This window comes from Falco cherrug, chromosome Z (assembly GCF_023634085.1).
Source record: "Falco cherrug isolate bFalChe1 chromosome Z, bFalChe1.pri, whole genome shotgun sequence".
Taxonomy (NCBI): Eukaryota; Metazoa; Chordata; class Aves; order Falconiformes; family Falconidae; genus Falco; species Falco cherrug.
In genome coordinates, this window is record NC_073720.1 from 77,608,745 (window position 1) to 77,624,119 (window position 15,375).

At 44.9% G+C, this 15,375-nt stretch overlaps 1 protein-coding gene across 8 annotated transcripts in view; it reads right to left on the reverse strand.

The window, feature by feature from the left end:
• Nucleotides 1–13,679, reverse strand: part of CAST (calpastatin) — a 60,987-nt gene extending 47,308 nt beyond the window's left edge. For 3 of the 8 annotated variants that reach the window (XM_055698934.1, XM_055698930.1, XM_055698929.1), the window contains exons 1-3: nt 13,500–13,679; nt 8,131–8,196; nt 2,134–2,208 (exon numbers count right to left, since the gene is read on the reverse strand). In XM_055698934.1, the coding sequence (XP_055554909.1) occupies nt 2,134–2,208; nt 8,131–8,196; nt 13,500–13,550 (192 nt within the window). In that variant the 5' untranslated portion in view covers nt 13,551–13,679. Of the gene's footprint in view, nt 1–2,133; nt 2,209–8,130; nt 8,197–10,740; nt 10,921–13,191; nt 13,349–13,499 lie in introns of those variants that run through there. The other 5 variants (XM_055698936.1, XM_055698933.1, XM_055698932.1 and 2 more) reach the window with 4 other exon arrangements.
• Between the last annotated feature and the right edge of the window lie 1,696 nt (nt 13,680–15,375).

A 15,375-nucleotide genomic window follows, 5' to 3' on the forward strand; every position in this document is an offset into this window, starting at 1 on the left:
AATACATATAGTTACTCAATATTATTACAAACATTGTACGGGTAATTCCACTAGACGTAAACCATTGTTCAAATCTGAGAACTAAGATTGGACCCAGCTGAAATTAGGCTCCAAAATAATTTTACAAAACAAGGGGGTCCACTCTGAACCTTGTGACTCGCCAGGAGGCCCTTCTTTACTTTTTTGCATCTCTGGTCTCTGTGTGAATCACTCTAACTCAATTCTAACTCAATCTTCCTGTGTATGTTTCTTCCATGCAGCAATTAATGAGGTGAACCTTGCCATCAAACTTACTTAACACTGTCAAACCATTGTTAACCTTTGTTAAACTCCATCAAACTTCTTGAACTGCCAAATTACTATTTTACTTCAAAACATGTTGCTGCTTCTCTTGAGTGAGGTGCATTCCACTCATCCATGACAAATATGCACCTAACAGTGATTACCAATTACAGCCATCAGTTCACATCTGGCCACCATCAGAAAGTGCATTTTCAACATCCTATTTCTGTACTATGCAAGACCTGAGCACTCTTAATGTGATACCTGCTTCTCTTCAGGAACTATCAGCTGCACTCAGCAAGATGCAAGTGATCTTTACAACGCCGGTTACGCTAACTTCCTAAAGGACTGAACTACTGCAGGAACTATGAAAGCAAAGACAGTTATCAGTGCTTCGATCTCATCAGCTCCCACTGAGTAAACAGAATCCAAAAATATAAATAATACATAAGGGTGAAAAAAGGACCATAGCCCCTGAAGTCAAATGAATTTTACCACTGATAGCAATGGGATCGGGATTTTTTAAAATAACTGGGACACTTACAAAGAACATGTGAAACGGGATAATGTTATCAAGTCCATTTCCTCAAGAAGTCAATGCTGGTATAGCCATATGCTTCAGTTAATACTTATGTTATAGTAATGAATAGCTTCATTTGCTAGCGTGGTTACTCTGTATAAATAACGTGTGCCTTACTAACCACTATTCCTATAACACTATTGAAGAACTCGAAGACTGATAAAAGGGGAGAACCTTGCCTCAGAGGGTGCCAGCAGCCAGTTAAAAGACACCAAGTCAGCAGAACAAGACTGAAGCTAAGGGAAAGGTAAAGGCAGCAGGGGGAGCTCGTGACCACCAATTAAAGAGTTTCCCACACCACCCCACCCCTATCTGCAAGCAGCCTGTGTGCTAATCTACATGGCAAGTGAGGCTAATTTGAATGTAACTAACCAATAAGTGTGAATTTAGGCGAGTGTTGCTAATCATGTACAAGATAAACACACTGCAATTCTTCTGCGTGGCTTGTTAGCTTTGTGTATTTGCCACCTAGCACCCACCTCTGCACAGACATGCATGAAACAAGTATCTCAAGCTCTGTGTGTAAAATTGGCTTATTGCATGCCAGGTATTGGACCCTGCTTGTGGGACAACACTGGCATTCTGCTGACTTGTGTTCCTCTTTCATTTCAATTCACTACAATTTCTAGCAAGACATGAAGAGCATCACTATAGTTGACCAGCTCGCAGGTATGTGATTAGACAAGGCCAGCTTGTTAGTTAACTGGATATTTATTTCGACAAAACATGAATATCCATAGTGAAGAACAGGACAGAATTTGAAAAACAGAGGATGTTACAGACATCTGGTGGAACACAGCCTTGGGAGGAGGGATAGACAGCGTAAATATATCAAGCTGGGACACAACAAGATAAGCTCAAGGAGAACCAAATGGTTAGTAAGACTAAACAGAAAATTGCTGGAACTATGTGTGAGCTATCCTAAATATCACACTAAAAGATTGACCCTCGAGCAAAGAGAGACTCCTGCTAACAAAGCCCCCTCCCCACAGCCCATGTTCTGTGGAAAGAAAGGATGCTGCACCTTTCAGTGGAGATGAGGCTTGCAAGAACCAAGGAGAGTTAAGGGTGACCAAGTGTCACTGTGAGCAGTTGTTCAAAGCGCACAAAGTGTTTTACCGTGTGGGGAGAGGTGTGCTAGCTGCGTGGGTTCAGCGCCCAGCACCCATCTCTGCACAGACACACGATAACCCAGATCGTGACCGCTGTGTGAATTGGCACTGTGCACAGGGTAAGAAGCTCCAGAGACCATTTCCTTAAGGATTCAGTACCTTAACAGCAGAAGGTCCTCCTCCACTTGTCTGTGTTTTGGGGGCTTGGCTGAGATTAGCACTTGCTGGTTTCTTCTACAAAATAAAAGAATGACATAATAAATATTAGAAATGTTGAAGAAAAAGGAACGCCAAGTAAAACTGAAACACCACCCCCGCCCCCCCCAAAAAGGTACACTAAAACAATGCCCATTAGAACATTTTATGCAAGGCAAGTCATACAAAACCATATTCTCCTAACTAACTTTAATTCATGCAGACTCACTTCAGACAGTTTTGCCCAGCCCAGCCTGAGTTCTCTTGTATTGTTTTATGGACGATATATAAATCTATGCTATTTCCTGTGGCAGAGTGACTCTTTTAGTTAACAATTAAAGCAACAGTAACCATATATATGTTTATATACTTTAATATATACTTTATATGAAAAAGTATCAATGATGATATTATACTTTAATGAAAAAGTATGAATGAAAGTAAGATGGGTAAACTACTGCTGTACAGACCTAACCTGCGTGACAAACATTAACAACTCAGGCAGGGAAATAAAGATACAAAGCAAAGGGCAAATTGATGGCTCTTCTAGTTAATAAATTTTCTTGCAACTGAAACAAAACTATGACATCCTCATTGAACCCCAAGTCTTCAACCAATGCAATGTTTCCACCAACTGTTAAGTACCACTAAGTGCTGCTGCAAAAACTGATTGCTGAAATTGCATCTTAATGAAGATGGAGAAAATAAGCCATTAGTAATGAACACAGCAAAAAACACCAGTTTTTGGAGGCAGCAGATGGTTAAGACCTATTCATTTTCTCTGATAAGTGGAAACTCAAGGTTAACAGCACAACTAAAACATCCACACTTTAATTACTCTCTACAAGCAGGGAAGTCTGCAGAATGACCAGAAATTCAATCATCAAACTTGCATGCAAACTCAGAAGCACCAGTTTTCAATTGATGGGGTACTAGGTACTGTAACAGACTGGGAGACTTAAGACACCTCTGTCATAAAGGTAATTCCATCTCCTCTTTCTTATTTAGCTCCAAGATCAGGAGAGTATCTCGAATAAACAAAGCTGCAGGTTCAACTTTCAGCCTCCCCTCAGAGCTTGGGGCAGTGGGCCACCCTCTGCGGCCATTTACATGTGATTAACATCACAAAAATGTGGCCCACCGGTACAAACTGACACTAAATCGGGTATTTACATCTAGAATTTCACACTCGGTATTGGCCACACGGGAAACAATGACATCCAAGAAGGATGTCACAGTATGTTGCAAACCCGAAGTGTAACAGTGATTTTTCCTGTTAAAGGGATATTGGGAGTGTGGCCACCTCCAGCAGGCACTCCAGCCCAGGACCCTCCTGCATGGCTGTACAGACCTGTCGCGCTGCTGCAGCCCAGCTCAGCACCCAGGGACCCGGGGTCTCTGCCCAGGCTGAGGGATGTGGTTACAAGTTCAACCAGCAGCAAAGCCTAGCATGTATACCAGAGACACACAGACAGAGAGGACACCAACACACCTGGCTATGCTGCTGCCAGCAGCACCTGCACACAGGACACACACCACACAGTAGCACCCACAGCAGTGTCTCCATCTCTGGGGGGCTCACAGAGGCAGGAGGTCACTGGTGCAAGCACATGCTCGGCACTCGCTGGGGTCACAAGCATGGGCACAGCTGTGGGTCCACTAAGCAGCAGTAAGGTCCCTCTGTCCCCCTTGCCAGCACCACTGTCCAGCCCGAACCTCTGACCAGTCGGTCCCCTGCTCACTGGTTGATCCAGCTCAGTGCTCAGTGCAAACACGCAGCATTCACGCCTTTGCCCCACCCGCACCCCACACTTGTGGGTCACCCCACAACCCACATGAATTGGAATAATCAAAAGCATGTACAGGTATGTGTGAAGGAATAAAAGCTGTGGCATACAGATGCTTATAATCTACTCTTCATTATTAACAGTGGCTTCCAAACAAAAAGCTAAAACACTGTTTCAGAGTGGAATATTAATTCCCTCATGTTTAATAAAGGAGAGGCAAAATATATATGCCTTTGATATGCATTAAGACTGGTGTCTAGAAATATGGATTAATATTTTGGACTATAGCATTCAAGCATTTTTTATAATACTGCAATGAGAATGTATATGGTACACCTCTTTTAAGGAAAAAAAAAATCACATGTAGAAAGAACATGCCATCTCTGACCTGGAAATGATTTTGACAACTGTTAAACAGCATTTCAGCCTCCAGCTTTCAATCTTTCATTCAAGAACTGCTTGAGCAGCAATCACACTATATTTCTTCCTACCATGCAAAGAGCATCAGGCACAACAGCTCCCAACTTGTACCAAATTTAACTGAAATAACATTATTTTTGTCTTGATTAAACCCCAGCCGGCAACTAAGCACCATGCAGCCGACCACTAACTCCCCCTGAAGCCCCAGAGGGATCAGGAGAAGAACTGGGAAGAAGGTAAAACCTGGGGGCTGAAATAAGAAAAATTTAATAATTGAAATAAAGTATAATAATAACAATAATAATAATAGTAACAACTGTAATGAAAATGAGAGACAAGGAAAGAGGAATAAAACCCAAGGAAAAAGAACAAGTGATGAAGAATACAACTGCTTACCACCCACTGTCTAATGCCGAGCCTGTCTTCAAGCAGCAATCTGCAGACCCCAGCCAGCTTGCTCCACTTTATATACCAAGCACAATGTCCTGTGGCATGGAATATTCCCTGGGATAGTTTGAATCAGCTGTCCTGGCCCTGTTCCCTCCCTCCTTGTGCACCGAGTCCTTGGCAGGGCACCGAAAACTTGAAAAGTCCTTGGTTCAGTGTAAGCACTACTTATCAAGGACTAAAACATCTGTGTGTTTTTAATGTTATTCTCAGCCTAAATTCAAAACACAGCAATGTACCAGCTACTGAGAAGAAAACTAACTCTACCCCAGACAAAACCAGGATACTTTTAAACTATGTTCTCCTTCTTAGCCAAAGAAGAAACAAAACAGAGGTCAGACAAACAAGCAGTGCTGTTACTCCTCAGAAACCCTCTGTTCCTCCATCAAGGGCAGGATCAGGGCCACACTCCCCTGTGGCCAGCCAGTGCTATGGCGTGGAAGCAGGGGACACCCTGCTAGCCCTCTGGCACTGGTGCAGGGGAGAAAAAAAACCAAATAAACCAAGTGGTTTCAAAAGTAGCAAGAAACCTCACAAATGCTCCAGTAAAAGTTGCTGATGCGTTTCCACAATTCAGAGCAGCAGTGGACACCCGAACAGATTTTTACTAGTCATCATGTCTTTGCTCAGCATTATGCCCCTGGACTCTTGAGTAACTCTACTGCTTTTTCTGGATAAGGCATCCTGCACGACAAGCATCAGTACTTACTCATTTTGAGTTCTCTCTGATGTTGTGGCTAATTAGCATCTCCTACTCAAACCTGTGTCAGACCTTTCCTGCCTTTACTTTCTGTCCTGGTTTTGGCTGGCATAGAGTTAATTTTCTTCTCAGTAGCTGGTACAATGCTGTGTTTTGGATTTAGGCTAAGAATAAACTGAAAACACACGGATGTTCTCACTCTTGGTAAGTAATGCTTACTCTAAATCAAGAACTTTTCAAGTTCCCTGTGCTGTGCCAGCAAGGTGGTGCAAAAGAAACCGGGAGTAGGCCAAGACAACTGACCCCAACTAGCCAAAGGAATAATCCATACCATGGGACACCATGCTCAGTATACAAACGGGAGTGGGGTTATCTGGGGACTGCTGTTGCTGCTGAGGGACTGGCTGGGCATCAGTCAGCACGTGGAGAGCAGTGGTATTGTGCATCACTTGCTGAGTTTTTTCCCTTGGGTTTTATTCCTCTTTCTTTCTCTTTCTTTTTCATTAGTACTGTTGTTATTATTATTATTATTATTATAATATTTTATTTCAGTTATTAAATTGTTCTTATCTCAACCCACAAGTTTCACCTTCTTCCTGATGCCCCTCCCCATCCTGCTTTGCTGGGGTGAATGAGCAGGCAGCTGCGTGGTACTTGGTGGTCAGCTGGGGTTAAAACATTACACTTTTCAAAGCTTTACTCTTCTTCTCTCAGCCCTTCAGGACTATATACCAAAGAATCTGAGAGATAGAGTCACTTATTGTTCTTTCTAGTTATATAATGAGCACATGGTATTTCACAGTTTTCCCCTCAATATGAATATGAACTCTTCAAAGACCTTCATACTTCTTTGCAATTTTTATAATGCATTACCAAACCTTTTATAGCAGGGAGGTGAACAAAATCAGTATTCTAGACAAGTATTGTCCACCAGCTATCTACAGGTAAGATTATAAAATTCTGCTTCAAGAATTGAATATTACAGGAATAATTTCTGACTTTCAAACAAAAGAAGATCATTGCAGACTCTTGTGAAAGTTGTACAAAGATTTCCAGTTGCTACCTCAGCTGCTTAAAAAATTGAGACTGTTTTGGAGGTAGATGTGAACCACAGTGGAGCTAATGTTGTTCAATGGGCCTAAGGAAAAGTGTTTTGATCTACTTCCACTTTTAACCATTATAAAGTCAATGGAACAAGTCTAATATACAAAGACATTCACATGAAGAAACACACACGCAGTATTCTAAGGACTCAAAAAGCAAAAGCATCAGGTCAAAAAACTTGGTAACACCCTTCTGTTGTTAGTGAGAAACATATCTCAGTGAGAGCTCAGAAACAGTAACTTCATAACCCACACTACAGGATTCGATTTCCACCCTTCCCACAAAGAAGTCAGCAATTCTATATTAAGAGCAACATGCAGTCAAAGAATCTGGCATTACACTAAGAATGTGTAAGTGAACAATGCTATTTAAGAAAAAACTAAACTGCCTAGAGAGGAAAGGAGGAACACATTCCCAGACTAGACAAGCCTGCCTTTGTGTTGGACAGAAAAGAAAGGTAATTACTTTAGTCATCCACTTCAGAGGACGGTTATAAAAGCCTTCACTGGCCTTGATCTGCAGTGCAGTTAAACACACCACAGCCCAGACAAAGTTATTTTCCACATAGCTTCTGCTATGAAGAAAGTATCAGGCACACCTGTTTCTGGCTTCCCTATATCAATGATCGACATGTGAAGCCAACAAGTAGACAACTAGTAACAGACGTTCTGTGGAGAAGCACTGCTCCTGCTTGCAACAGCAGAGACTCTTGGGGAAATAACGATAAGTACCAGCACTTGCATCCTGGCCTGGCTGACCCCCTTCTTTGCGATGCCAACCTGACTCACTGTAGTACACAAGGACCTACCTCTGAGCGGCTAACGGGGCTGGCAGCTGCTGGCAGAGAGGCGACCCTGCCAAGTACTGTTCCTAACACTGCCTGCAACCTGTATGGCTTCTGATTGTTAACAACAGCTGCTATGCTCAGACGAAAAAGTTGCCTGTGTACACTCAACGTTATAATTCAGCAAGTACTCTTGAACTGTAAATATCACTTCCTGAGGAGGCAGTATCTTGAAAAAATAAGTATTTTTTCTAAAATACAGCACTGACCACGTATTTGCAAGTGTGTCAGGAGATGGCTCAGATGTGCAACATCTATGTACGAATTTGGATTTGTATCGTTGGAGGAAAAACCAGTGTGCAGACACAGTGGAAAGCATCACAGTACAGTCACTACATCCATACTTCTGGACAACCGAAAAAGCAGGATGATCAGATGTGTCTCACCTGCACTGCAGAGTAGACACAGCCATTGAGGTCACTTCCACTGATAATAACAAGAAATAGTTGTGAAAGGAAGAAAGGAGCAAAGAAATATTCTCAGGAGGCTGCTCAGCAACACAAGACAAAACTATACATTCATGGAATGAATAACGAGTGACTACAGCCACCAGTTAATTATCTGAAAACTACCACTTTGCTATCAAAAGACAAAAATCTGTATAGGAGGAAATTCATTACCAACTTTTCTTCTTAACGTGTTCAAACATTTGATTTTACCTCTGTTGCTTCTGCTTTTTTCTCTTCCAATTTGGAAGAAGTTTCACTTGTCTTCTTGTCACCATGCTGTAAGTAGAGAAAACAGATGTTCAGTTATTAAGATCTTAAATTATACCTTCTATGTAGAGAAAAACCCAAACATCTTAGTGCATGTATGGTTCCTTTCCCCTACCACAACACAACAAAGGGGAACATGGTAAGTTTTCCTTCTCACCAATGGGCAGGACTTCTAAACAACCTGCTGGATAACTTTAAGTGAAATCAAGGAAAATCATGACTTCTAGGGAAGTACCTGTAATGTGATTGTTCTTGCAGAAAGTCCTGAAAGATATTAAGCTATCACTCATCCCTTAGCAGCACACAGCACTACAATACTTGCTTCAGAAACACTGTCAGTTCCACAAGCTTCAGCAGAAACCAAGCAGCTCTCAGAGAGACCAACATGACATGTGCAATCATGAAGATCCACTCCAACACCTGAATCTTCTTCAGACACATTAAAATGCTCATTATGCCCAGCCCTCCTTACATGGAAGGAAGCTGTTACTATGATTTCTAGAATTCTGCTGCTGATATACAACAAATGAATTCTATAACGATTCAGGCAGTGGTACACATTAGGAAATACAGTTCTTCCAGGTTCCCCAAACTTCCTGCATCTTTTATCCCCTCCAAGACTTGAAACCTCTTCCTCTCATCTAAATTGCTGACATGCAATCCAGTTTGCTAACAACATGCCACAACGCACAGAAAGTTTGTTCAGTGTGCACACTGCCATCCAGTGCCCATTTTACTCCCTGCATCTCTGAAAAGCGGTAAATATGGCCCCTCAAAAAATCTTTTTCCAAAGTATATTGTTTGACCACTAGGATAGAAAAGTAAAAAGCAAGAAATTTTACCATGAATGTAAAAGACAAGACAATACAGCTATTATCTAGTATCTCAGGTAGTATAACTTCTCACGGCAGCTGAGACATGTAGGAATGAGGATTCATGTCTGGTTTGTTTTGTTAAGTAAAGGCAGGAGATGATTTGAAACCCATTTATTCCTATCTGTTCTGAGGATCGAGCTGCAGGAGGTAAAGTTTGCTAACCCACTAAAGTAATGAGTTCCTATGGATTTTTTCTTTACATGGCTGCAGGGAAAAGTAATGACGCATGTATCACTGCACTATCTTCAACAGGAATGTGTTCAAGGACTTCGGCAGACAGGTTGGGAAAATACTACAGCTGAATGAACAAATAAAACCAAAAAAACCAGTGTCTCTCTAATCTGTTTCCATTATGATGGTACATGACAAAAATTTCAAAAACTGTTTTAGACAACCTCTTAATAATTCAAGTTTTATAATTAGTTTGGGCATGACTAAGACACTTAACAAGTTTTAAAATCCAAAATGCTATTCTCATATTCCAATTGTGCCTCTTCAGAGGAAAAACAAGCCCCGTAGGCTGTCGTTTCAGGTAAGAGATGAATTGATTCACTGCCTCATAATAGCACTTTCAGTATAGGCACAATTACCCAGTTATCTGCGCTTTTTACTGCTACAATAAAAGCAAACCACACACATACCAGTATGAGCAATGTCAGTGAGCATGCTCTTGCTGACGAAACCGTAACTCCAGAGCCAGCGTTGATATAAGGCGCAGGAGCTACAGCTCCTGCCCAGCAAAACTCTGTTGTATAGACTAGGCTTTCTTTCTATATGGATACCCTCAGCATCACAACACACCTAAAAGCCAAGTGATACTCTGAATCCAGCTAACTCAGCTAATAAAGCAAACAAGCCTTTCTGTACATTGCAGGTATTGTATTGGTTTTGTTTATTTTCCTCTTCAAATTTGGACACAGCTTTAAAAGCTGCAACACCAATTAAAGCCCAGGTGTTTAGGGTTTTTTTTCTTTCATTAAATCACGTCACAGAATGCAGGAGCCTTACTTAGTTCCTACTGAGTGTGCCAGGCTTTTACCAGGGCCAAATCCAGCATTACCTTTTCTCCCTAAGTCCACTTCCTCATATCCACACCAAGGAAACCTGTACCAGACAGGACCACAGCATCAACAGGGCTTCCAGTCCCACAACTATGAAGAGGGAGTTACACTGTATCCCAACAGAGGGACACAGCTCAGAGTGTCCTCTCTTGGGTGTTGAGGCTTCAGCATTCACCTGCTCCTGTTTTCCCATCCCCTAACCACACAGCTGTCAGGTGCAGTGGTCTGTGCTGTTTGCAGAGGGCAGGACAAGGGCGCTGGCAGGATTCCCTCAAGCAGAATATCAACTCCACATCCCTGAGGGACCCCATGGTGGCTTCACTGGCCAGAAAGGACAAGAAATGGACCAGGACAAGGACCACAACTTTGCCACCCCTAAACTGAAGTCAGAGAGATATTAAATGCATGCCATCTTCCCTTCAGAAGGTTATGTCAAACAGCACCTACAATAATGAGATTTTGACTTAGAGGCCAAATCCTGTTTATTTTAGCCATAGGAATAAAGCATGTATGGCCCAACCAAAGTAATTTTTTTATCCACTAAGTGGGGAGTGTGTACACATTAAGCGCTGATACTCTCCGACCTCAGATAATAAAACAGCCTATGAAAGTATTACCTCTCTTGAAAGTGCCATCCTGAGGAGGTAACCTTGGAAAGCACAACTTCCTAACACACCTTCTCAGAAGACCATGGTGTTTCCTGAAATGGCCAATGCTTAAGATATGAGAAGGGATGCTGCTTCAAAAATGCCCTTCAGCAGCTCGCTTCTGGTCTGCACTTCCGAGCTCTGCACCTTCTAGTAAAAAAAAAATAAAGAAGAATAATAATAAAAAAATCAACCTCAGTAAAAGACTAAGCTCATGTTTTCTGGGACACCATACATGCATTGCTCCTTTACACTCCAAAGTAGATAATGACAGAGTTGACTTCTCCTTTGGGCACTCTTTCTGCTCATCTTTCCTTACAATGCCAAAGAAATACATATATAACCAGGACAGTAGACAGGGGCAGCTCCAGCTCTGTCACACAAACAGTGGGCATACAGCTGAAGCTATTTCTAGTTTAATTAATGAGCTAACAACAATTTCTTATAGTTGCTAAGTTGGCCCAAAATATCTTCCACTTCCACTAACTAAAAGCAAAACACAGAAACCCACCCATAATCACACATTTACCAAATACACAAAGAATTATCATGAACAAGAAAGTTTATCCTGAGATCTTCATCCTGTTCTACAGTGCACAAGAACATCACGACACTCTTCCTTTATGGACACACATTTATCTTCTGATGCAGAGCATACATGAACTAGAAAGTAATAGGCCTAGGTGAAAAGCACAGAGCAAAATACTAAGAACTGAACACACAAGTGCATCTTCAGCCTGCACTTGCAAAAATCAGACGTCAACTAAAGATCTTGCTTCAAGAAATTCTTTCTAAGTCCCAGAGGCCCCATCAGCATTAACAAGCCTTTGGTTCACAGCCATTGCGCAGCATCTCTGAGGACTGCAGCAATGACACAATCAGTAACTGGGTGAGAAGAGACACTTCCTTGCAGGATTCTCATCTGAAGAAACTAACTTTGCATTACAGGTATTAAAGGGGAAGTTATTGTTCTATGCAGATAGGAATCTGACCTTTGTTTTTGAGTAGAAATTGAGAAAACTGAGATCTTTGATGGTACTTGGAAAACCGCCAGACCTGAAGAGATGTCAGGGGAACTTCAACCAAGCAGAGTAAGGAGTGGAAAGGTGAAACCTGGATTTCTTCTTACAGCCATCCCACTCTGCTCTAAATACACCAGCCAGTAAAAACCTCATTAGAGCAACCAGTGAACCTCTTTTGTGTCCGTTCCTGTCTCCTACCTTTTCTGCTTTGCTTACTCATCCTTTAGACTGTAAGGTCTTCTAGGCAGAAACTGGAAGAACCCCAGTCTCACATGGAGGCCTGCTGGTGCCAGCAACTGTAATGAAGTGTTTACAACGGAGCACATGGAGGAGCGGTTTCCTTACCTGACCACACCAGCAGTCACATTGTTTTAATGTCTTTTATTCCCATGGCTTCAGTGACCCTGGACTGCTGAGGCCTTTAACATCTGTGTCATCACTTAATGCAGCAACTCCCAAACTTTCCTCGTGACTCTGGGTCACCACACTGTATGACTGATTTGACCTCACACTAATGAATGATTGGAAACATTACTGAATGCTGATCCAAGCTACTTAGAGCAATTTAAAAATACAATTACAAACTCAACAGATCTAATCTACCGGGCATTTAGGAAACACATTAAAGTGGTGTCTTCTCTGAAAGCTACCTTACTGAACGCATACTTCCTATAAAACTTAACAGAACACAAACTTCTTTTCACCACTCCATAGAGAGGCCAACTCCTTCCTTATATGACTAATAAATTACGAAGAAGACTTCTTAAAGTAATTGCAGGTTCGTCACAGTAATAAGGAGTGACCTAACTCCAGCCAAACCACATGGAGCCATCAGAGAGCTGTGGTTTGCTCGGGGAGTCTCTAGCAAGTGACGACTATTCCTGGCAGCTCCACCACCCACCTGAAGTTAAGAACATGTTTCCAAAAAAAGGGCAGGCTGTGGAGAGTTTTTTGCAAAGCTGAAAAAAATCCCATGTAAATCCTGTTTTATGTCACAAACCACTGTATTTTGAACAAGCAATACAGTTTCATCAGCATTGGGCTGAAAATGATGAAAACAGCCAATAGCATGACAAAGCCTGGCGTTCAGCATCTCTTGTAAAAGACTGCGGAGGGATTATGAAAGCACATCCCGGGAACACCACGTTCCCATCTGACCTGAAACGCTACTACACCAGCGTTTAAAAAAAGCACCGATTTGCCTCCTGTCACCACAAACTCCTTTCCTTACCCCTCCACTGGCCCTCACGCCACAGAGGGGACGGGGCCTTCAGGCCGTCCCGCCCGCGGGACCCTCCCCAGCCGCGCCGGCTCCGGGCCGTTCCCCCAGTCGCCCACCACCCCGCGAGGGTGTCCCCGGCCCGGTCCCGCCCCGCCCCAGCCCCAGCCCCGTATTTACCATGGCGTACCACCACCGCGCGAAGGCCATGGCGCTGCGCGCTGCTCCTCACCGCGCGGCACGGCGCGGCAGGGCACGGGCCTCGCTCCGGCAGCCGCCTCCACCCCCGGGCGGCACCCGCCCCGGCAGCGGCCTCCTACCGCCGGGCCCCACGGCAGGGCGGCGCCCGCGGCCCCGCCGAGGCCGTGGGGCAGTCGGGGCTGCGCGTCGCGCCCGCCACCTCCGCACCCCCGTCACCGCCATACCCCACCGCTGTACACCCCTTCACCGCCCCCCGCCCCGGCCCCCCCGCTGCCGCCCCACCTTACCGCTGCGGACGCGGCGAGGAGAGGCTGCCTCCCCTTTCCGGCCTGCGACATGTCTGCGGGTGCCCCTGCCGCCTGCCCCCTGCGCTGCCGCGGGCCCCGGGGAAGCGGGAGGTGGCCGGTCGCGCCGCTCAACGGTCCCAGCGCCACAGTCGTCTCGCACAGCGGCCGGTCCCTCCCCTTCCTGCCGGCGCCGGGCCGGGCCCGGGCTGCGGCCCCGAGGCCCGCGGGGGAAGCGGGGGGCAGGGGCCGCTGTGGCTGAGCTGAGGCGGCCGGGCGGGCGCGGAGCGTGAAGCGGCGGCCCCGGCGCCCCTTGCCCTGCCAGCGCTGGCGGCAGGACGACGGTCACCTGCAGCAAGAGTAGCTTTTCTTAAACACGGGGGAGTTTGAGCAAAACACAAAAAGCACAGAAGCTTTCCTATTCGTCATACAAGTCGGTCCCCTTGGAAAAGCGTTGGGTATTGATACTCGGCAAGAGGCTGGTGCCCAGGCGCCTGCTCCATCGTGGCTTCCCCCAAGATGGAGCTGGGTGGCAGGTGCCTGTGGCTGCTCTGGCACCCCGGCTCTCCAGCCATGGCCATCACCTCGGCCTGCTCTGGTGCAAAGGGCGAGGGACACCTCCCCCCGATCTGAATGCCGATGTGAATGCCCTCGGTTCTGAAGTCAGGCATGTATCCTATGGGTCAGTGTGGTTGTGAGGCTCACATCCAGAGGATTTACTGTGGTTTAGGTTATTAAATGGAAAAACTTTCAAGATCTGATGTTTTTTTTAAGAACAAGTCACAAATGTCCCCATCCATGTGGGTCTTTACACAAATGAGCTACCCAGGATGCAGTGGTGGCTCTTCCAAGACACCACAGGGACAGGTAAAATTAAGCACGACCAAACCACCCTGATAACAGCTGGAAAATCCTCCATGAATAGGAACGGTGCAGCCCTAAGCCGGGTTTGGGTGAGCCTCCTATCAGTGTGCATGTGTAGCTGGAATGAAAAATTCACCACTTACCAAGAGCGGTTCTCCGAGGCTGCCTCGGTAAAGAAACAAACTGCAACTGAAGTGCTGGGGCAAATATTCTTGAAGTGTACTGGCAAGAGCAATGTGATTAATAACATGAAGTCAACCTCCAGTGAAAGGGGTTCAAAATGCAGTCATTGCCTCGCAGTGTGTAGGTGCATGCACACCCCAACACGGCTTGTGTGCAGGAATTGGCATGATTTGCAGGCTTTGTCGCACCCAGGAATTGTTTCTACACAGCTTAAGTAAAAGGAGTAAGCATTTGGGGTGTTCTGGGCCAGGGGATCCCAAGTTTCAGCTGGCTGGGTGGAACAGCCATTGGATAAGTTGTGTTACTCAGTAGCAGCAGCAGCGGTGGTCCCTGGACACAGGCCGAAGCAAGGAAGCCATGTCTATCAGCAGAGGGAAGCAAAGGCGTCAGAGTCATTAGGGACTGGTAGCCACCTCCGCAGCTGCTCCCTGCTTCCACTGGGCAAGAGGCAGTAGGGCTAAGCCACTTAGTGGGAAGTCTGTAAACCCAATTAGTGCTTGTGGCTTATCCTGTCACACAGAGACAAGGAGATGAGTGGGTGACGGTAAACCCCTGGTGGCCTTGGGGTGTGGCTTCAGTCTCCTGAGAGGAAAGACTGTTCAGAGGTTGGTATGTTGCTTGCTTCACGCCATCCCTGCCTTTCCTTTCTGATAAGCTCCATGCAGATTCACAGCTGGTCTTTGAAGTGTTTCAGCCTGTGATGTGCATGGTTTTTCATTCCACTGGATGGGTCATCTGCCTAAATTTTTAAGTACCGAGCCTTCACCCAAGGTCTGCATTGCATCTGGCCATGGGATTGTAAAGCAGTTACACGGGACTATCTTAAAATCAT